The sequence below is a fragment of the Rutilus rutilus genome (genome assembly GCF_951802725.1).
Source record: "Rutilus rutilus genome assembly, chromosome: 3".
Lineage (NCBI taxonomy): Eukaryota > Metazoa > Chordata > Actinopteri > Cypriniformes > Leuciscidae > Rutilus > Rutilus rutilus.
In genome coordinates, this window is record NC_140211.1 from 58,427,145 (window position 1) to 58,451,376 (window position 24,232).

Below are 24,232 nucleotides of genomic sequence, written 5' to 3' on the forward strand. Positions count from 1 at the left end.
CTGAAGTCATTGCGTTTGGAAACAAAGATGAAGTTCTCAAGGTGAACGCATACCTTCACTCTAGGGGTCAAACAACTAAACATCAAGTCAGGAATCTTGGTGTGACACTAGAGTCAGAGCTTAGTTTCAGTAGTCATGTCAAAGCAATAACTAAATCAGCATACTATCATCTGAAAAATATTGCAAGAATTAGATGCTTTGTTTCCAGACAAGACTTAGAGAAACTTGTTCATGCTTTCATCACCAGCAGGGTGGATTATTGTAATGGACTCCTCACTGGCCTTCCCAAAAAGACCATAAGACAGTTGCAGCTCATACAGAACGCTGCCGCCAGGATTCTGAGCAGAACCAGAAAATATGAACATATCACACCAGTCCTCAGGTCTTTACACTGGCTCCCAGTTAAATTTAGGATTGATTTTAAAGTATTATTACTGGTATATAAATCATTCAATGGCCTAGGACCTCAATACATTGCAGATATGCTCACTGAATATAAACCCAACAGATCCCTCAGATCATTAGGATCATATCAGCTAGAAATACCAAGGGTTCACTCTAAGCATGGTGAGTCTGCTTTTAGCTATTATGCCAGCCGCAGCTGGAACCAGCTTCCAGAGGAGATCAGATGTGCTCCTACTGTAGTCACATTCAAATCCAGACTCAAAACACATCTGTTTAACTATGCATTTACTGAATGAGCACTGTGCCAATGTTCGTCCGACTGTTTGTACTGTATTTTATTGTTTATTTTTCTAAACTGTTTTAATTATTCTTATTTCTTTTTATTATTTTAATTTCTTCTATGTAAAGCACTTTGAATTGCCATTGTGTATGAAATGTGCTATATAAATAAACTTGCCTTGCCTTGCCTTGCCTTGTGTCAGACGCAATTAAATTTTTTCCTCTATGCTTGTCTGCCTCCTCTATTAATCCAGTTATCTCTCAGTCTTCTCCATGCAAACATCTTTGCCAGACCATCAGGGTATTCAAGCTGCATGGCAGAATTTAAAGTGCCCTATTATACCATTTTAAAGGCTCCCCATTTTGTTTTGGAGTCTCTTACAACAGGTTTACATGCATCCAAGGTCAAATAACACTTACATTTTCTCATTATATACATTGCAGCATCACCTCATTTCTCAAAGAGTCTGAAAACGGTTCGTTCAAAGATTCAGTCTCTCTAAACCCCGCCTCTCTGAGAGCCTGCTCTGCTCTGATTGGTCAGACAGCTCAGTCTGCTGTGATTGGTCGAATGCTTACAGCGCGTGTCGGAAACAAAAAGGCCATTATGATGGCGTCGTTTTTCCATATCAATTCCAACGCAAGTGGATTTGCAGCGTCTTCTCGACATGAACAACACAAACCAAACGCTTCCAGTCTCAGATAAACTACAGTGTTTGAGGGCGGAGCTAAGAGACGCTGTTCAGCCAATCAAGATCACAGACTGGCATTATGCAAATTAGTTACATTGTTACGTAGAAAGAGAGACTGGAATTACTGACAGTTCAGAATCGATTCTTTGTTTTAGGAGTCAGTAACTTTATTTGTTGTGCGCTTTGATCTTTGAAACTATGCAGACCTTTTACATTTGCAAACATCTCTATTACACACTGCATGAAAGGGAATATTTGACAAAGTATAATTGGGGAACTTTAAACAAAAAGAGTAGATATCTGGTTCAGAAAGGCAAACGTAAACCAAGGTACATTTACATGTTTGATTGCCTTTGTATTGTCCTCTACATAGTGTTGATTGAGAATGTGTTTTATGGAATTATAATATAATATGTAAACATTTTGGCAGTATAGAGCATCACAATGTGGTTTCCGGAAGTAAAAATATTATTAAATTGAACTGAATTCCCAGTTAAGTGTTACATTACCCATAATCCTGAGAGAAATGCAGTTTTTATCCTTCCGCTTGTCCATGTTTGCTGGCTATCTAAACAAATTTAGCCTGAAACTATTAATATTCCATTGGCGTGTTAACATTCGTTAGTCTGCTAAATAAACGTAATACCCCCGAAGTTGTTCAGGCATGAGAACACAAGGTTATTGGCTCATTTCTTATAGACTTCGTTTCAGTGTTATACACCCTCTGGTTGCACATTTGCATAATTCATGTTAGCAATGATAATCAGTTTGTTACACAACTCTGTTCATTTGCCTGTTTACTCTTTTGCTCTCATTATGTAATTCTGTAGAAATGTGATATTAGTTGGTTAAGAGTAAGACAGTTCTTCTCAGTAAATGTAATAAGTTACGTTAAAGTGTTAAGAGTGTTGAGTGTTGCACCTTTTCTCCAATTTATAGGGGATTTTAGAAAATAAACGTGATTTCTCCTCTCACAAATCCTAGGACTAGAGAGCCTACATTTAGTATGGGTAAAATACTTAGTCCCCCTGTTTGAGAAACTCCAACGTTTAATGTTGTTTATGTGTCTATGTGGTGTTTTTAATCTGCTTTAAGACAAACCATGTGTAAGTTCATAAGTCGACACCATTGCTGAGTATTTCCTCCTTAAAACTGCAGTGAACCAAAGACAGTCTCAAAAACACGCTTTGAAATCGCTGGTGTTTCTGACGTCACAAACTACCCTGTAACCAATCAGATCAACGTGTGATCATCAACCAGTGGATCTCTGAGCTGAGTGAGTGAGTGGAGGCGGGGCTCATTTGCATATTCATAGAATCGCGAATACTAAATGAGGCAAGGGTGTCGAGTTACAGTCAAGATATTTTAATGCATGAAGATTTTTTTTTTCTAGGAAAAAACGTTAAAATGTCATTTTGGTGATCAGAGTTAAAATGATTGTCTACTGGGGGAATGCTGTAAATGTTGTCAAAAAGCAATATTGGTGACTTGTGTAATTGAGTCATTTTTGCTGCAAGATATCTGGGTAACACTTAACAATAAGGACATGAACTAACAAATGAGTAATACATTTGTTACAGTATTTTTTTAATCTTTGTGTTAGTTAATAATAATACAGCTGTTAGTTCACAGTGCATTAACTAATGTTAACAAATACAACCTTTGATTTTAATAACGTAGTAGTAAATGTTGAAATTAATATTAACTAAGATTAATTAATGCTGTAGAAGTATTGTTCATTCTTAGTTCGTGTTAAGTAAGGTTGTTAACTAATGAACCTTACTGTAAAGTGTTACCGGTGTCTGTACTGTTACGCAAGTGTGGTTTTCAGGAACATGTTTTTCTCCATCGACAGCAATATTCCAAACCGCTCCACATTTGTGTGTCCATTCTGTGGCGCCCGAAACCTGGACCAACAGGAGCTGGTGAAGCACTGCATGGAGAACCATCGCAACGACCCCAACAAAGTGGTGAGTGTGAGTTACCTTGAAGTTCAATTCAATTTCAATTCACATTTATTTATATAGTGCTTCTCACAATACACTGTGATTTCAAAGCAGCTTTACAGAAAATGCACGAGTCCACATTACAATTTACAGTGATCCGTATTGATTTAGGTGATCAAACGCCGGGTCACGGGGCGTGTAGTCAAAGAACAACAACAAAAAAATAATTCTGAATGTTTTTCTGATGCGAGACTTTTATTTTGAAAGACATGAGTGAAGCTTAAAGGAGTAGTTCACTTCAAAATTTTAAATTACAACCTGATTATGTGTGTCGCATCACAGCTGGTGCAAGACGAGCATTTGTGGTTAAAAAGCATATAAATGGTTTTTATTTTTTTTAATGGCCGATGGTTTGTCTAGATAAGACTCTTATTCCTCGGCTGGGATCGTGTCGAAACTTTGAAGCTGCACTGAAACTCACATTTGGACCTTCAAATCCTGAAGTGTGTGTGTGTGTGTGTGTGTGTGTGAGCGTGTGTGTCAGCCATCTTTGATAAATAAATTAGCTTTGTTTCAATTCCTAAAAATCTGGGTTGCGGCTCAAAACCAGTCGAGAACCACAGCAGAATATCTTGTATTAAGAATTAAAGTGAAAACCTTAAAGCTGCAGTCCGTAGTTTTCCCTCTTTGTCGCCATCTCTGTTCGAAATCTGCAATTGCAGTTATTTGCGGAGTTATCAGCTGTACGTGGGTTATGCTTCGGCACGGCACAGCGCGGATGAATCCAATGTTTTGAGGAGAATGTGCAGCTGTCAATCACCGCGCCGGTGTGGATCCTGGCATTCGCAATCACAGATTCTACTTTTGGGAAGTATGACCAACATAAGAGTTTTCACCAGAAAATGTCGTCTGACCAAGTAACATCCACTTTTGTTCTGACCAACTAAGGGAAAAAAGCATTGCAGTAAATCGCGCTGATTAAATCTAACGATCGCTTATCATATCATGTCAAACCGTGCAAATTATGCTTTGTCCTCAAATTGTTAATGTTAACAACATCAGCATTGCGTGACATTTAATGCCCTTCCGATATTTGTTTTCGCATGGGCCGGTGTCAGTCTCTTTTTTTTTTCTCTTAAGTCCGAAATCTTTCGCGTTTGTTCGTGAATCTCCAGTTGTCACTGGTGATTTGTCGTTTGAACCTTTCTGGATCCGCCATCAAATTGATAAGTTTAATTATATCAAGTGCTGCGAGAAAAGGCTACAAATCTCCACCACCAGCGTCCTCACACGCAATATAGCCGACTAGCCGAGACTCTTCTTTATGTGGTCAGATGTGACTTTATGTGGACAGATGTGACTTTATGTGGACAGATGTGACTTTATGTGGACAGATGTGACGTAATGACACAAAGACATGCTCGAATTTCCCGCGGAAATCCACCAGTACCACTGGAATTAAAAACATTACAATCTTACCATTTTGAATCGAGCTAAGGCAAGCAGAGTAGGGTGACCAAACGTCCTGTTTTCACGTCCTGTCCTGGCCGTCCTGTCTGTTTTATAAAGTGATGAAAATGTTCTGGTTTTCATTCTTTTTCATTGGGCCATTAAATTGACCGGCACTAGGGCAATCTACACCTGCGGTGCTGCATGTGACGTAATCCCTGAGAGGCTGCCGCATGGGCGGCTCTCTTTACACTCACAACGAGCGAGCAGACAGCCGTCCGAGGCGAGCACTTACGCCTGCAACATGCCGAAGCGCAAATGCACATTTACCAATGAGTTACAGAAGAATTTCCCCACTTACTCTCCCGGTCGGGACAAGTGGGAGGCTGCGTGCACCGTATGCAAACCTGGCACATATGTTTCGGTGTCCAATGGGGGTGCAACAGATCTCAAAGCTCACATGGACACCGAAAAACATAAAAAAGCTGTGCGAGGTGAGAGTAGTTCAAGTTCAACAAAGTTGACGGAGTTCTTTGTGAGACCCGGGAAATCTGAGGATGCTGTGAATGCAGCAGAGGGTGCATTGTCATTTCATACAGTGAAACACCACAACAGCTACAGGTCCATGGATTGCACTAGTGCATTGCTAAAAAAGGGTATTCCCAGATTCTGACACGGCCAAAAAGTTTAGTAGTGCCCGCACTAAGACCTAGGCCATTGTGAATGGTGTTTCAGCGCCCCACACCGGTGAAGTCACACGTGAAGCACTGAAAGAAATCCAGTATTGTGGTATTTGTACAGACGGGAGTAACGGAGCAGTGAAAATATTCCCCATCATAATCCAGTACTTTGATTGGAAGAAGGGCGGTGTGCAAACAAAATTAATTGAGGTGAAAGACACACCTAATGAGAAAGCAGAAACCATTGCAAATTATCTCTTGTCTGAAAAATGCATTGCATTTACTGGAGACAATTGCAACACAAATTTTGGTGGAATCCGACATGATGAAGGGGGAAACAATGGCTGTTTCTCAATTCCAAGAACGCAGAGAACGGACTTGTGTTCTCGTGGAGACCGGTCTTGCCAAGCTTCCTTGGAAGAGCGAACTCGGAACCGGCCGCAATGACTTCTGGGACACCAGGCGAGTACTAGCTCAAGTCTGCATTCGATGCATCCTCGGTATCAAGAACACATCCGGGTTCTTTCATGCGTCCTCTGTACTTGCGTTCTTGAGAATTGGGTCTGAACTTCGACGGTTAATGATGACGTAAAACGAGAACACAAGGACGCAAGATCGCTGAAGAGCGCATATTGAGAAACACCCAATGTGTTTGCAAATGTGAAGAGGTTGCTGCAGAACAAGACTCTGATTGGTGTGGGTTGCCCAGCACACATATTAAATAATTGTGTTCATCATGGGGCAGACACAATAGAGGTTGATTTTTAATCGATTAATCGCATGATTGTCATGAGTTAACTTGTGATTAATCACACATTTTTTATTTGTTCTAAATGTACCTTAAATTAATACTTTTCAAGTTTGTAATACTCTAATCAACGTGGGCATGGATAAATATGGATGCTTTATGCAAATGTATGTTTATTATTGAAACCATAGTCAACATAGAGCATGAAGACGAGACATGTTTCAAAGGTCATAGATGTTTTTCAAAGAACTTGTTCATGTCTATTAGACACATGTAGAAAGAACAAAGAAATACCAGGTTCCCATTACTTCTCTTTCTTTGCACTGAGCAATTAACACAAACATGTTTAGATTTTTGCATGACAGGGCAGCTCTTCTGAAAATGCTAAATGTACATTTATTATTTATTATTAGGCTACATTATAGTTTGTCTCTCTCTGTGCCCATTTTGATGAAGCTAGATTTTCAATAAAACTGTTTTCATTGGTATATTTTACTGTTTCTGTTGTCAAACAACAGAATGAATATGAAATGGTGACTGAAACGCGACCCATTAAGACATAACCAGCTCTCCCTTCCAAGATGTTAATCTGCACAAAAATCCTGATAAACGAGCCGTCGTCTGATGAAATCAAATACACATAAGATAAACACAATATCTGTTTTGCGATTTCGGATATACTTGCATGTAAAATTAGAGAAGCAACATCATATCTGTGTTTAACTGAATTAAAGCGCTGCTCCTCTCACCAGCGCGAGACGCAATGAGAGAGCGAGAGGCGCGGGCGCGTGCTGGGAGAGCAGTACCGGCGGTACCGGTAGATTCTCAGAAACTAAATAAGGTTTGGGCGCTTTGTTGAAGAGAAATCGCTAAATGGGTCTGCAATGTTGCTAAGTTGGCAACACTGTGTATCTCCATTTCTCCAACTAGGTTTTGGGCCACGGGTCAAACAGAAAATACGCGCTGCGTTAATCGAGCATTAAAAAAAATAGTGCCGTTAATATGATTTTGCGTTAACGCGTTATTAACGCGCTAACTTTGACAGCCCTAGTTTAAAATCTACCAGTACTTCCACATTTACACTGTGCGCACTGAGAACCTGAAGGAGTACTGTGATTTTGTTGACATTGAGTACAGGAGGATGCTTTCTCACAGCAAGACACGGTGGCTGCCATTGTTCCCAGGCATTGAGAGGATGCTACAGATGTTTCCAGCTTTAAAGGCATTCTTTCTGTCGCAGCAAAAGCCACCCATAGTGATCAAGAAGTTTTTTGGAAGCGACTTCAGTGAGATCTACCTGTGGCTCATGCACTCGCTCATGTCTGTGTTCCACACCTACGTTCAACAAATGGAAAGGGAGAACAACTCCATTATGGAGGTGAAGAAAATATTGAACAGCATCCACAACATTCTTCTTCAATGTAAAAGCAAGAATTTCATGTCCCTTAAAGTTAAGGGACTACTGGCAGAACATCGCAGAGATGGATTTGGTGAGGGCTGCGACAAGTTCTGTGCTGATGTACAAGGCCTGTGCAGTCTGGAATATCTAGAGAAGTGGATGACTCCCATGGAAGAGTTCTCAACATTGATGTGGATGGATATGAGTGAGCCACCAGATTGGAATGATGTGGAGGCTTGCATCAAGTACCTAAGAGAGAAGGGGGTGCCAATTGATGATGTCAAGTGTTTTGACCAGGTCGCCAATCTGAGAAAATGTATAGAAAGGAACAACAGTGATGAGGAGTTCATTGGCCTGCAGGTGCACCAGAAGTGGACCAAATACTTTGAGAAGGCCAAAAGTATTGCATGCTACTCAGAACTACTGAAGATTTCACAGTTTGTCTTTGCGCTGCCCTCTCACAATGCAAATGTTGAGAGGGTTTTCTCACTGATGCAGAGCCAGTGGACAAAGGAGAGGAACCAGCTCTCTGAGTCGTTGAAAGGGATTCTGTGTGTGCAATACAACTTCAAAGACACTTCTTGCTTATTTGTTAAGCAACAAAAAACTGCTGGGAAAGATCAGCTCTACAGCAAAATATAGATGGGCAAACAAGGAGGATGAGGAAGAAAAACAGCATAAAGAGGAAGAAGAAAACTAAAGATATAAATATCTTTTGTTAGTTAGTTTGTGAGAGCTATTTTTGTTCAATTTGGAGGTATATTTTTAGTTATTTATAATTTATTTTTCTAATACAGAAGAGACATTATTTCTATCATTAGTTTATTCATTATTTTTGAAACCTGTCATCATAAAACATGTTGAGTAACCTCTGAGAAAGCCTATCTGAATTTGTGTCTTTGGTTATAGATAGTATTTTGTAATATAACAATTTTCTATCCATACAGAGGAGGACATAGCCTACTTTAAAATGTATTGAAATTAATAAGGCATCTTTGAGTAAACTTCGAGTATCATTTGAGTATCTCATTGCCGGGCCGAGTGTCCTGGGGGCTGGGGCCCGTTCTCCGTACGTCGCTAACTCAGTTAGCTGGATTTGATTGTTGACGATTTGGCATGATCTTGGATTGTTTGGTTCTTCGAAGCTCATCCTGGACTTGCTGTCATAGCAACAGGTGCGCAATCTTAAACCTGCTCGGGAGCTTATTTCATGTTATCAGGATTAGATCCCGGCTTCATAAGCGGAGCTGATACGGGAAGTCCAGCGCAGCGCGATAGTGCACTTTCTGAGATGTATATTTTTTCCTCGTGACTCGTGAGAATGTCGTTTACATTATTAAATTGTTGGAAACGCACATTTATTTTCGACTTGTCGGAGTCGGGCTTAAACTACAGCACAAACTGTTTGCATTGCCCTAAGATTATTTGCGAGTGGCTCTTTCCTTTACACTATTGGAGATGCGGAGAACTTGATGGAAAGTGCTGTCTGTCGTGTCATTCGGAGTTTACCTGCCGCTTTTAGGTTTAAAAAACAGTTTTAGGTGTTTTTGTGGCATTTCCAAGACACTGAAGTTTTTTTTTTATTTTTTTTTAAGCAGATTTTTTTTGTGTTTTTTTTTTTGGCTATCATAATTTTTTATGAAGATCATGCAATCATGACCATGCCGATTACAGTATGTGTCACTCAGGCTTCACTAACGTGATTGGTACCATAGACTATAGGCTAGACCATAGACTGCCATCAAGGCCTCACTGAAGGGGATTATGTGAACAGAAAGGGGGTTCACAATGTAAATGTGCAGCCCAGTTCCTATTGGGATTCTTAATATTCCAGATTAATAATATTATATCAAATAAATAAAAAAAGGCAGTTGACTAAAATCTTCCATATCACAAATGTGAAAGCAAAATGGCCAGGTGCAATGGTGCATGACTTAAGCATTTTCAGAGATTCACATTTATGCACATTATTTGAAAGTGGTAAGAAAAGTTCCACAATTAAATATCAAGCTCACTGTATTACACACACTTATGCTGATCCTAACAGAACTGCATTTCTTCATAGGTGATTATGACATGTTCCTGCCTGCAGACATGTGTTTTATGACCCCATTCCCTGACCCAAACCAGTTACAATGCAGCTCTAGCCAGGACAAGTGCACACAATGAAATGAACTTTGGCTAACTAAAGGGAAGATGTCAGTGTCTGATAAGTCTGAGGGTTGCACACCTGACAGGGCCTGTGACATTGCTGCATGTGCCATATTACACAACACTGCCAAAACAAAAAACACTTTTCATTAAATGTTTAATAAAAGACAAATATGCTTAGTTCCTTGAGTTTTATTTCAATTGTTCTTTGTAAAGAAAAGCCAGTGGTCAAGTGCATGCAACAAGAGATATTAGACACATGCCTCATGCAACAAATAAAAAGGAAAAGTTGGCTCTACACTGCCCACCTGTAGGCCTATGTGTCCTCTGTCTGTGCAGACTCTTCTGTAGGCCTTTCTGTAGATGTGGAATCCTGCAACTTATATTGCAGCCATAAAGCATACAAGTATAAATGAAGTAAAGTTATTTATGCACTTGCAGGTAGGCTAGTTCCTCCATATGACAGTTATCTGAGAGGGTTTATTCACTGTCCAGTGCAATGGAAACAAATGGCCATTACAAAGTCTTATACTTTCTTTCCTTTGGAAAGTTAGAAAATGTCCACTCACTGCACATATTTCACCACCACTTTCTTGGAAACAGATACAAGTGTTGGTGTATTATGTAAAAGTGCACAAAAGAGGAAAACACAATGTCATTATTTACAATGACCTACACTCGGGGAAAATGTGATCAATAACTCATGGCAAAATATTTTTACATTAACATAAGTTTATCAGTTTTCACTTTCACAAGTCAAAGCAATTCATCATTACTCAAGATTTAACAGTTGAAATGACTATACGGCCTTAATTTAATGCAGCAAAAATTATTTTACAGTGTAGGCTACTAAGATCTTTTCTATTTTTTTTTTTTTAGCCTTTTTTTTGGTTGCTTTTAAACACAACCATTTATTTAACAGTGTCTTTTATAAAGGAGACTATAATATATCTAAAAATTACCATTATGTAGAATATTTTTGTACTTCACTTTTATTAGTTCCCATGTTCTAGTGTGGTGACTCTGACATTACAATGAACAAAGTAATTATGCAATTATTAAAATTCAAAAATATAGGCTAATAAGTGATAAAAACATCTAACATCGCCACTTCTAACGGATTTAAATTGTCTGCTACTTTTTTCCAGCCCTCTCTCCTGGCTTTTGCAGACTTTGAGGTGTTCCCTGGCGTTTTGATTAAACATTAAAATTCCGAATAAACTTAGACTATTAGTTCTTGCTCTGCTGAGGAGAAAAACTGAGCGCGCTCTTTGGCCACGCTGAGCAGCCAATAGCAGCGTTGCTGATCAATGTTTCTACTATCGATACATATCCCCTTTTAAACCAGCGCATGAACGCGCAGTTATCTCAGATAAATCAATCCAGCGATACTAATCATAAACAACAGGTGTGTTCGAAGAACCCAATAGGGTATATGTCGAACGCCGCATTACGAAACCGGAAAACAGAACGCATCGCTTCCGGTTCAGGTCTTTTGTATGTGCTTCATGCATTTTTTTACTGTTTTACTCAAGATAACTTAAAAGGAGCGAGCAAAGATGATCATAACCAATGTCCCTCGCATGTGAAGATCGATATTTAAAAGTAAAAAAAAAAAAATCTTCACACTAACGTTTAGATATTTAAATAGAATAAAAAGCCAATAACAAAGTGAGATAGGTAGGTTAGCTGATTACCTTAAAATTCCATAGATATCGGCATCAGTTCATACGGCTGTTAACACTTTCTATGACAAGCGGATGCGATGAGACCAGGTTTCCGGTTTCGTCATGCGACGTTCGACATATAGCCTATTAGCCGGATCATGATTAGCACGATGATATCATCTTGGATGTGTCATTTGATCTCGGATGTAATAAGCAACGTACGAAGAACGAGCCCCAGGTTTTTGGTAATCAGAATATGGTCACCCTAAAGGGCCTTACACACCGGGACGAATATCGGCGCGCGTTATTCGCCAGCGTTTTTCAACGCGTTTTTTGTGTTCACACCCAAGCGATTTTCGCTGACGATGAGCCGAGTGAACATGCAAATTCATTCCCTGACATTAGATGGCGCGATTGTCAAACGTTCGTGGGAAAAAGTTACAAGCCTATGTACATGAAAGACAATTAAGTAAAATGAAACTCACCATCAAGGCCCATTTACTCTGCAATACTGTTGTGTTTATGTACTTGTCAGGAGATGGCGCTGTAGTCCACATGTTGATACCTATAAAAGGTGTAGAGTAAGAATGGAGGTGTGACACCTGCTGCCTAATCATGTGAATGGCTGACTCTGTTATATTGCTTGTGGGTTTGAATAAACCTTGAAGAAATGAGAGTGAACTTTCTTGTCTTCACTATTACCTGGACCTAGACATAACAAATACCACTCCATAACAGTTCTCTTTTATCAAGATTTTTGTAGTCGCGTTTGACATATAGTTCTTTATGTTCCGACACCAACGAGGCCAGCAGCTCTACATTCATCTTGCCTTGCATCTTCCTCGTCTTATTTCTTCCCAGCAGTGTAGACGCTATCTTCTTCGCCTGTATGTGTGCTCGGCAAGACCGTTTTGTGTTTGAGCGCCCCCAAGTTGTGTTTTACTGTAACTTCAGAAGCTCCAGACACGTGAGCAAAAGCGCCAATCTCATTGGTCGGATAGTTTTTGACGCGGCGCGTCAAACCAAAAAAACGAACCCGAGGCGTTTTTTTTAAAATGACGCTTTTACGCGTGGCGTTTTTCGCGTCGGTGTGCACACTCACATTGGCGCCCTTTGTTTAGTCACGAGGCGTTAAACGTCGGCGAATATCGCGCGCGAAATTCGTCCCGGTGTGAACAGGCCTTAAAGCAGAGAGTTTTGAACACTGGCTGGTTATGAACTTGCTTACAAATTTATTTTGGATAATTTTTAACCCAAAAAAGATACGGACTGCAGCTTTAAATAAAAATGACCCTCATGTTGACCAAAACCCACGTGATATCGATGCGTCCCTGGAACACAAAAGTAGAATTTTTACAATTTAGCAGAATGTCCGAGCTGCTTTCCTGCCATTCTCTCAGTGTTTTAAGTCGAGCACCAACCAAGTCAAGATTTGCTCAGTGACAAATAGATTTTTAACGGTCACTTGTCGCCACCTACTGGTGTAATGATGTATTTGATACAATTGTTATTTGAAGCATCAAGTTACTTTCAAAAGGTGATTTACTCTATTTTGATCGCTACTGTAAACATCAGTGTTTTTATCCGAACCATAAACTTTTATCCCAGAACTTCTGTGATTTATAAGAATATTGTTGATTGCAGTCTTTTAAAGGGGTCATCGGATGTAAAATTCACTTTTATATGGTGTTTGCATATAAATGTGTCTTTGCAGTGTGTGGACACAACCACCATACAATGAAAAAAATCCATTCGCTTTTTTTTTTTTCCTCAAAAGCCTAAACACTCTCAATAATCAAGCCGTTTGGATTTTCTGAGCAATATGATGTCATATTGCTGATGCTCCGGCCACGACCGCTGTCCCGTATTAGCATATTTCCCCTCTCATGGAAGAGAGAGGGGGGGAGGGGGTGTGAGCAGTTGCTCATTCTCATTTAAAGAGACATGCACCGAAACGGAGAGAGCAGTTTTTGAGGAGGTAAAAAGGTGTTGTTTTAAACAACCATTGAGGAATTTAATCAAAGAATGTTACAAACTTTTATGAAGACCCTGAAGAATCATACCAACTTGTGTCAAAAATAGTCGATCTCTGAATGCAACGTAACAGGGAGGAGAGTAAAGATGGAAAGCTCCTAAAGCTTAGTTCCATATAAATTCACGGATAATTTGTTGTTTTCTCGTTAGTGAAAATCAGTGAAAAACCTTGTATTTGAAAAAGGATCCTCATATAAGAAGCAATTTCTACAAATCAGAGTCGGTTCATTCGCATTCGGAGATCAACTATTTTTGACTATCAAAATGCCGGTGGACGTAAACAACAACAGTTACAGTGAGTTGTTCAAAATCTTTCTTTTTAGTAAACTCTGTGTTCACAAACAATGTTCTCAGTGCTGGAGTTCATGTGTAGAGCCGCTGGTGACACTTCCAGCACAGTCTCATGTTGTGTCGAGCCTTCTTAGTGTTTTAAAAATAGAAATTTTTGATACTATCATAGAAGTGTCCCATTCACTCCCATTCACAAGGCAATTAACCGAAAACGAAAATACGGTCAAACTTAAAAGTGGCTTTTCCATCCTAATTATGCTTTTAAACGAAAGTTTGCCTCGGGTAGATTCACAAAAAGACCCTAGGTTGCATTTTGGCGACAGTTATCCTTTAAAGGGACAATGTGTAGGAATTTCTCCCATCTAGTGGTGAAATTGTATTTTGCATTCAAACGAATAGTGCTCTCCAGCGCCTCGCTTTTTCAAATGGGGGAAAAAGTGTTGCATCTACGGTATCCGTTATGTACCAAAAAGCTATGACAGGATGTCTTCAAATAGCACTTCATTGAGTTCTACGGTCTGTCTATATAATAAAGTACACAACCAAGCAATGAAAAAAAGCTTGTAATTAAGACCGTAACATTGACTTACCTGTCGAGAAGAAAGCAGGCAACTTCAGGGTCTCTTTTGAAAGCTTTCTCCTGCATTAGCTCTTTCCACCTGGAAAAAGCTATCCCGACATTAACCCTTGTTTTTTGTGTAATCTCCGGTCACGTTTCCTTTTACGGTCTATTTTGGACTTTTTCGACGACGAGGACTCCTTATCCTGTGACTCAGCATATGTATGGTCCTCCATTATGAATAACCGTACAGTGCAGCCTGTTAAACGCCTCTCACTGCTCTGCTCCTCCGCTTCTGCTGGCTTCAGTCACGTGACGCTGGCTCTGAACGAAAACGCGTTGTGGAAACATGTTGGCCTAGTACTTTTTGTCCCTCTCTGCTATTATAGTTTTTCAAGATGGCGGAACTACATGGACGCCTCCGTGGACCTACCCGTCCCATGTATATAAAGATAATAAATTCTTCGTTTACGAGGATAAAGTCAGATCATTGGCAGAGGTATTTGTACACCATTGAGGACAAATTTAAGAATAAAAATATTGATTTTAGATAATAAAATACCAGAGGTGTCAGAAGTATTCACATTCATTACTCAGGTAGAAGTATTGATACTAGGGTTTAAAAAGACTTCTGTAGAAGTTGAAGTATCAACTCAAGCTTTTTACTCAAGTAAAAGTATAAAAGTACTTGTTTCAAAACTACTTAAAGTATAAAAGTAATGTAAGGAAAAAAAATGCAATTCTCTCTCTCTCTCTCTCTCTCTCTCTCTCTCTCTCTCTCTCTCTCTCTCTCTCTCTCTCTCTCTCTCTCTCTCTCTCTCTCTCTCTCTCTCTCTCTCTCTCTCTCTCTCTCTCTCTCTCTCTATCTATCTCTCTATATCAATATTTGATGCGATTTGCCCCGATTTCTCCCTCGCTTACCGCATCTAGATTTCCTTCGGAGGAGTTTTGGCGCTTCGCACAACCAAATGTGACTACAGCCTCTCACAAGTTAGAAAGACACCACAACACTAATCAGTTTAGCGATGTGTATTCAGGAGGCGGGACTCAGATCTAAACCGTTTGTGTAATTGGCCAATTTTTTTATTTTTTTTTGACGACAAGCCGGAATGAATTAAATAGGAGTAACGAGGCTATTTTAAAAATGTAAGGAGTAGAAAGTACAGATAATTGCGTGAAAATGTAAGGAGTAGAAGTAAAAAGTCATCTGAAAAATAATTACTCCAGTAAAGTATAGATACCCCAAATTTCTACTTAAGTAAGGTAACGAAGTATTTGTACTTCGTTACTTGACACCTCTGTAAAATACCTAAAAAACTACACATTGTCCCTTTAAGGCCTGTGCTGATCAGATTTGTAGGGTGGTTCATTATATTTTTAATTTGAGTTTGCGTTTGGAAAGAGTACCTGTTTTATGGAAGACATCATGTGTAGTGCCCGTGCCTAAGTTCACAAACCCCATGGAGTTCTCGCACAATAGGCACGATGTGCTTTAACAGCACAGCTAATGAAGGTTTTTAAGAGACTGGTATTAAACCACTTAAAGTCAGAATTGTGTGGTGTGGAGGATAAACTACAGTTTACTTATAAAACTGGTGTTGGGGGAGATGATGCACTTATTTATCTCTTTCATAAATCATTTAGAGATCCCGGACAGCACAGTCAGAATTACAGTCTTTGACTTCTCTAGTGCCTTTAACACTATTCAGCCTTCACTACCATGAAGTAAGATGGAAAATGTTGGAGTACATCATGGTATGGTGAACTGGATAACTGATCATCTCTCTAATACGCCACAGTATGTGTGAGGATGCAGGACTGTGTGTCTCAGGTAGTGAAGTGCAGCACTGGAGTCCCTCAAGGAACGGTTTTAGGACCATTTTTGTTCACTTTTTATACATCTTTATTCATAACTCTAAAACTTGTCATCTCCAGAAATGTTCTGATGATTCTGCAATAGTTGGCTGTGAGAGGGAACCACGATGAGAGGGAATATAGGGAGCTAATAAAGAGTTTCGTGGACTGGTGTGAGAGAAACCAGTCTCAGGCTAAATGCTAGTAAGACAAGGGAAATTGTGGTTGATTTTAGCACTTCCTCAGCAAGTGGTACCAGTAAATTTACGAGAGTCAGAAGTTGAGATTGTAACAACTTACAAGTATCTGTGTGTGTATTTGAACAACAAGCTCAACTGGTCTGACAATACAATGCAAGTTTATAAGAAGGGTCAAAGTCGTATTCATTTGTTAAGGAGACTCTTTGGGGTTTGTCATGTACTATTTAAGACCTTCTATGACTGTGCCCAGCAAACACAGAACGTTGGCACAACGTACCCAACCTTCTAACAACGTTTTAACAACATGGCCAAAAGGTTGCTATAACTACGCTGTGTGGTGAAGGTTGTTACAGCGTTGTCACAATGTTGACATTGAACCACCGTTCAGGGCCATTGCTGAAGGTTGTGCCAACGGTGTCTTGACAACCACTGGACGACACATGTACTCGTCACTGCCCTGAAGCGCGAAAATCAGCCTTTTGAATTTCAGCTGACCATTGGGCCGTCTCTCATTCATCATCGAGCAATCCTTACGCGAGAACTGCGTTTACTTTATGCCAAAAGTATGAAGCCAAAATGACTTTAATGATGAGAAATTGATTTCAGCGTGTAGCTACTTGTTGGACGTTAATGCTTTTCCCCTTTTTTTTTTTCTCTTTTTTTTTTTTTTGTTTGTAACTGCTCGCACAACGGTTTATTTTTTCCTTTCATTTGTCATCTCATTCGTTTCTTTGCTAAAATTTCTCATGTCTGCTCATGCTGGTTAACATTAATCCACTCCCTGTTTTGTTTTCTCACAAATGTATGACTTTTGGAAGTGCAATTTGATTACCATATGCAGTTTTAATAAAGTTGAATTAGGTAACCTTCTATGTCATTTTTACTCTTCAAAGTGTGCACTTGCAGATGTTGATTATAATGAATTTACTGTCAGGCCCATAAATAATAATAGGGATAAAAAGTATATAATTTTTTAACATATGACTATTAAAAATTAACCGCTAAATGGGGGATATCTATATCTAGCATAAAAAAATAGCCAGAACGTCGTCTCTGTTGCTGAATGTCGCGCAACAATACAGCCCTGGCGCTAGGGTTGGGCGATGTCCCCTAAATTGGCAGTTGACGATGTTTACAGTAAAACATCGCGATGGACGATGATATCGTGGGGTGGGGTTAATTTATAATATTATTATTAAAAACGTGCTTTTTTTCCAATCAAATTTCAACAGTAGTAATTATTAGGTCCATAGACAACTAAAAACAAACATATATTCAGCAAACAATAAATAAGTTGCCATATAGAATTAGGCTAATTGTGCAGGGCTTTCACTGTGAGGTTGAGTTACCAACTGATGAACATAAATCCTCTTCGTGTGCGTGTGTGAGAGAGAGAGAATGCACACAGTACTTACATCTACTGTGTTTACGGGAATACTCGACTTGGCATTTTGATAGATCTCTGTGTTTATTTGGCCGTTTAGGCGCGCAGCCGGAGACAGAGGCTACTATGCTTGTCCGTGTTGTGCTCGGAGCGCGCGCACAGCATCCTGTCAGTACAATTCAGTTCTCTTTCGCGACTTATCGCACTTTTAATATTTCTTTTCAATATAAAGCACATCCTGCTCTTTTCTTTCTCATTCATTCATGTTTCGTTATTAATAACTTTAAACAAAATCGTCAACTGAAATCTGCGCGGATTATCAAAAATATGACACATTTATAGGACATAATTGGGTCTCTGCGGCAAAAATCAAATGAAAGTACCCGCGGCCAGCGGGTGAAATGTTTCGAAATGTCGCTTTGCACAGCAAAGCACCCGTTTAAATAAAATTATATATTAAAGTTTATAGCCTACTTTTACATTTTCGCTGCTGTTATCGTCCATCGGCACAACCCTACCTGGCGCGTCTTACAATTCTACGTTGTTACAATGTTGCGAGCACGTAGACAGCGATGTTGCCATAGCAGAAATGCAACGTGCCACAGACGTTGCCACAACGCAAATGTGTTTGCTGGGTAGTCTCTGCTGTGATGATCTATTCTACTCTGTCACATGTTGGGGAGGCGGACTGTTGGGAAAGGAGAAGAATAAGTTAAATAAACTTAAGGCAGGCTCTGTTGTGGGGAGTGTGTTACGCACCCTAAAGAATATAAAATGATTGGGAAACATTCTCTTATGATGAATCATGATTGTCATCCTCTTGATGAAATAGCTCTAGTACCTACAGCTCAAGATGAATTCATCCCCGCTGTTACAAGGAGCGTTTTAGGAAGTCTTTTTTTCCAAACGCAATTCGATTTTACAACCAGCGTTATACAAGATGACAGACTATTTTTTACTTGGTTGTATATAATCATAATGCTTTGAGAAATTGATACCGGAGAACAAGACTTGTTGCTGTTGTGAATGTTGTTTATGTTGTCTATTTCTTCATTGTATTGTTGTGCTGCTGTGACATGTACATTTCCCCCTGGGGGATTAATAAAGTTTATCAATCAATGAATCAAATGTAAAATGTGACTTTAACTCACTGCTGAACACTCTCTTCTTGTGTGTGTGTTGTTGTGCAGGTGTGTCCGGTGTGTTCAGCGATGCCTTGGGGCGACCCCAGCTATAAGAGCTCAAACTTTCTGCAGCATCTTCTCCACCGGCACAAATTCTCCTATGACACATTTGTGGTGAGGAGGCGTATGCTTTACATTTATATATCCTTCATTTTGTATTCTAACGCTGTCCTGCTTTCTCCTGCCTACATCTGCAGAAGAGAGGGAACCTCGTACAAAACCTCATCACAAATAAAACAGCAGTTCAGTTTCTCTGTTTAATGAGATTCAACCAAGGAGAGCAACTCCTTCCTGATCAAGTGAATATGTACTGTTTACATTTCACCCCAAATTACATACAAAATATAAGATATTTTGCATACAGAAAATTAGGAATTTTTTTTTTTTGGACAATTAAGTTAAATTAGATTGTGACATTTTTATGACAATTAAGCATATTTTACCCTTAAAAATGTTAATTACTGTACTGCATAGCTGGACATGTGTTTGTTTTTGTTTGTTTTTTAATCCCCACTATTCTCACTATTGCATTTTAATGCAAGCTGTACTTTACAACTGAAATGCAAAAATGTATAATGTGTCGTTTAACCACGATGGTTAATGATGTCACACAGGTGATGGAGAAATAACTTATTTTAATGAATCTTTTTGAGATTAATGCTAGATTATTTTGGACATGGCCTCTGAGGACCAAATCTCATTTTTCTCAGTTACTTTCTTTTTTCTTCCAGATTTTCAGATTCAATCAACCATACAACTATGGTGTCGGGAAATTATCATGCTTTTATATGCGTATTTACCAATTCCGAAATTTCCTATTGCGCTTGAAAGGATAAATACACACAAAAATATATCCAACTTTTAATTTTGGTGAGTATTCATTTGACAGTCGGTTATGTCTTAAGTGAAAGTAAACCGTTGGAAGAAAATCGTATCATTGGATCCGTGGATTAGTTCTTAAAGTGACAGTAGCCTAATAAACCTGCTGCTGTCTGTCATTAATGTTACTTAAAACAACAAAAGACAAAGAGAAAATCACTTGTTGCTCTTGGCTGAATGACTTTAGTAGCTTTAAAGGTACAATATGCAAGAATTTTGCATTAAAATATCCCATAATCTCAAGGCCAGTGTTATATATTTTGTTAAGTTGATTACTTACAATATCCCAAATGTTTCCAACTATTTTTAAATCGTGAGAAAATTGCGATTTTAACCAAGGAAACGGGGCGTTAGAGCAGGGGGGAGCTGGGAGTCGCCAGTCAATTGCGTCATATCCGCGTTACCCTCGGTTTCCGCTCGTACTGCGTGGAGTCCTGGACAAATGCGGAAGTTGTAGTTGTAGCGTCTATCAAGCAACAAACGTTAGCTTGTTTCGTGCAGTCGTTATGGAACACAATTATTCTTCACCGATTGCAGCTGGTTCTGTCGACAAAGCATGCTTAATTTTATATTTTCCAAATGTAGCATTCGGTAATAGTTATGTTTATGTAAGGGAAGTATTATTGCTTTAGATTTGTGTTTAGTTTATTGACATTGTTTATCACGTCTGGTGTTTATGGCCATGTAAATAAATATAGCATGTGTTATACATAAAGATTAATCAGTATTTTGGCAGATGATGTGGGTATGTTCCAATGTACTTTTACAACAATTGTTTAGAACACGTAAAACTGCGCCGCGTTATCACAACAATGAATTCGACATACAGTAACATCTATGATAACCAATTTAGTATTAAACCTTACTTTTCTTGCGGTTAATTCATTTTAATGAAATAAAAGTGTGATGAGGTTCAAGAGTCAGGAAGGAAGAAGACAGGGGTCGGCGTGACTGGGACTCGTACTTTATTAAAATAAAGCAAAACAAACCAAAGTTGCGCACAACGCGCATTCACCGTGGCAACCGCGACGGCACAAAACAGTTCAAAAATGAGAGCTCGGATCCACCGGTTTTCTTTCTCTGCGTCCAGTTTTCTCTCCAGTCTCTCTCTCGTTCCAGCGCGGCTTATAAGCGGTCTCTATACGCGGATCACAGCAATAAGACACAGGTGTTCGTCATTTGCACTTGACCTACTTGCTCGTCTCTTCTCTCTCCCATTACAGGCCGCGCTGAACCACGCCCCCCTCGCCACAAAAAGCATGTCATTATAAAAATAAAACTTAGCCTCATCCATGAACATGATTTTTCGATTCCCGTCTGACTGATTTACATCCACGGTGGAGTTTAAAATGACAGTTCCCATCATTCCACGCTCCTTCACATCGTCATCAAGCTACGCCGTTGTTGTTGTTTGGAAGGTAGCGCCCTCTAGAGGCAGAGAATTATTGCATATTGTAGCTTTAATGAGGAAGACTATTTTACATGCGATTACTTAATTCAATTTCTGTAGGTATTAGAGCTGCACGATTAATCGTTAAAAGACCACAATCTCAATTAATCACCATTTGACTGTAACTTGACACTGCATATAAAGATTGTATCAATTTACACCAGTAGGTGGCGACAAGTGACTGTTAAAAGTGTATTTGTCATTGAATCATTCAAGATATTCGTTCAAAAACGCTGACTCATCCAGTAATGAAACAAGTGATGTATTAATGAGTGAGTCATTGAATCATTCACTCAACCTGAGTTTAAGTAATTCAGATTAATTAAACATTTGAAATAGACGGCAGCAATTAACAGTTGGTCAGAACCTCTAGTAAATTAGCGTTATTTTGTTTAGTTGTCCGTTCAGAATCGCGATCTCTGTTTGAAACAAAAAATGTATCCGGAATCGTGCAGCTCTAGTAGGACGTGTTTCTTGCCTGAATACGACTGTAACGGTAAAGATATCGCTCTAAAATCTTTCTAAATATAAAAGAATAGCAGAGTCTACAGCACAACTATAACAATAACGGCACAGAGAAACGATATCGTTGGAATCACTTTCAGAACGATTCCTTTCCAGCTGACGAATGATAAAAACATTGACAGCCAATCAGAATCCATCCTGCTTTAATGAGCGCGAGCATTTAAAGAGACAGGCGACAAAACTACAGAATAAACAGAACGATAGCATCCGCTAATATAGTTATCAATCTTGGTTATTTCATTTGTATCTTTGTTCTGTTGTATTTTTTTAAAATACTTATTTAAAGGCTAATGTAAACCTTAATCTTGGCTATCTGAATACCTTCATCAAACCAACAGTAAGACCTTTGGGATTCCCTTTAGATTCCAGTAGCACCTCACTGCAGTACACAAGATCCAGGGGGCGGAGTTGGATCAGATCTAAGGGGTGGAGATTGGTAGGTTTAGTGATCAGGGGTGGAGATTTAGGTTTAGGTATATGTAAGGTGGGAGGAGTTGGATCTGGATCCAACTCCTCCCCCTGGATTTCGTGTTCTGCAGTGAGGACCATCTCTTAGATTCCTCCCTAAAATTTGATCAACATATACAGTAGTAAGGTCATATTTTGGTCATATACTGTAACTCTTTATATGTTGGTCTGCCTCAGTCGTCAATATCACGACTCCAAATGCTCCAAAATGCTGCAGCCGGGTTTGTAACCGGGACTTGTAAGCGAGAGCATATTACTCCGATCTTAAAATCTTTAAATTGGCTGCCAGTGTGTAAGATATTTGTCTTTGTTTTAAGATCCCTAAATGATCTGTCACCCTCTTATTTGTCTGACTTATTAAACAAAAATTAGCCAACAAGATGTCTCAGGTCCACAGAAAACTGCTCTTTGTCTCAGCCTAGATCACAGTTAAAGGCAATAGTTGGGCCTTTTAAGCCTTTATCTGTGAAAACCTCAAATTCTGTTTGTTTAAATCTAAATTGAAATCGTATTTTTTTACTTTGTCTTTTTAAACTTTGTATGTTAAATTTGCTGATTTTATTTTGTATTGTTTCCTTTTTATTATTATTTTTGTTTCCTTTCATTGTTTTATCTTATTTGTACAGCATTATGGGTTCAACTGCTGATGTGTTTATCGGTGCTTAATAAATACATGAATTAATTTGATTTTAGTAGAGTAAAATCTTGATATTTCTTTAGACTTAAAGACTTAAACCACACTGACCTGGACATGTTGTTTTTCTCTGTTTGTGAACGCAGGATTACAGTATTGATGAGGAGTCAGCACTGCAGGCAGCACTGACCCTCTCATTGGCCGAGAGCTGAGAGTCTGACGTCATATCCTGTTACACAAACGCAAACATGTGAAGGATCTTCTCGCCTGTCTTGTTTTAGGCTCAATATTTTCATTGTTTCTCTGTATTTCCTCTCACTCTACCTCTCTTCTGGTCTATATTTCTGAGCTACACTCCAGCTTGATCCTGAAGTAGCTTTAGTTCCATCGCCACCGTCAAACCAACAAAAAACAGTGATGTATGCAAAAGGTCAGACGAAGGAATAGATAAATATCACCATGCTTGTTCTTGCTGTTCTTCCTGTTGTTTTCTATCCAAATGTGAAGTGAAATCGAGCACGGAGGGATCAGCGCCACGTTATCTGAATTATTGAAACCACGTTGGGGTTTGCTGTCCTCGTGATGAACTCTCATCTTTAGGCAATACCAATACAGAAACGAGAGACTCATTATCACTCATGTCATCATTTAAGGAATGCTGAAAACCATCCGCCCTTTTTTTAATCAAGAGTTGATGTGAATACTTGCACTCGTCACAGTTTTCTACATGTCTGAATTCTAGTATCGTTGTTCTTTTATAGTTCAATACCAGAATACTGACCGACAGGACTGCATATACTCTGCTCTTAACTTGCTACGGTAATATTTTCTAAGAAGCATCGGATAAGATTAAAGTTTATATTTTTGGAAAAAAGTTTCCGTTTCAAATGGTGCACTGATAATACGACGGCGAGCTTCTAGAGATGTGCTGAAGCGTTTGATCTGTTCATTGGTACTGTTCATCTGCATTTTTATTTACGAGTTCAGGAATCGTGACGTGAATTCAAGTGGTTTGGTTGGAATAAAAGGGATGCGTTTGGCAAGCTTTTTTTGCATATATCTCATCAGAGAATTATGGGAAATGTCATTTTGTACTTAACGATCACCAAATGGACAACGATTGGTTAATTGGCATGATACCCCTGCTGGTAGTTGCTGTAATTACACCCTGTGCTTTTTAAAAGCACCTTTTTTCCATTAATGGCTGTTAGAAAATGTGATGTGAAATTCCGATGTGACTTGAAGACAGAATTGATATAGAGAAACTTGAGAACGTCCAATAGACTGTACAAAAAGATGGACAAAGTGTCTCCCGCTTTCTTCCACGGTAGAAAAATGAAGCCAAAATATCCCA

General features: G+C 39.1%; 2 protein-coding genes across 2 annotated transcripts in view; one reads left to right on the forward strand and one right to left on the reverse strand.

Moving 5' to 3' along the window:
- The window catches only part of LOC311288274 (polyunsaturated fatty acid 5-lipoxygenase-like), a 135,878-nt gene that overhangs the window by 25,110 nt on the left and 86,536 nt on the right, over positions 1–24,232 (reverse strand). The window lies entirely within an intron of this gene.
- On the forward strand, positions 3,212–23,921 carry LOC311288423 (E3 ubiquitin-protein ligase RNF166-like; the record flags this gene model as incomplete). Its single annotated transcript, XM_084405842.1, has 3 exons — positions 3,212–3,346; positions 18,929–19,036; positions 23,025–23,921. 3 exons carry the CDS (start codon positions 3,212–3,214, stop codon positions 23,088–23,090), a joined length of 309 nt encoding a protein of 102 aa, XP_084261968.1. The 3' UTR covers positions 23,091–23,921.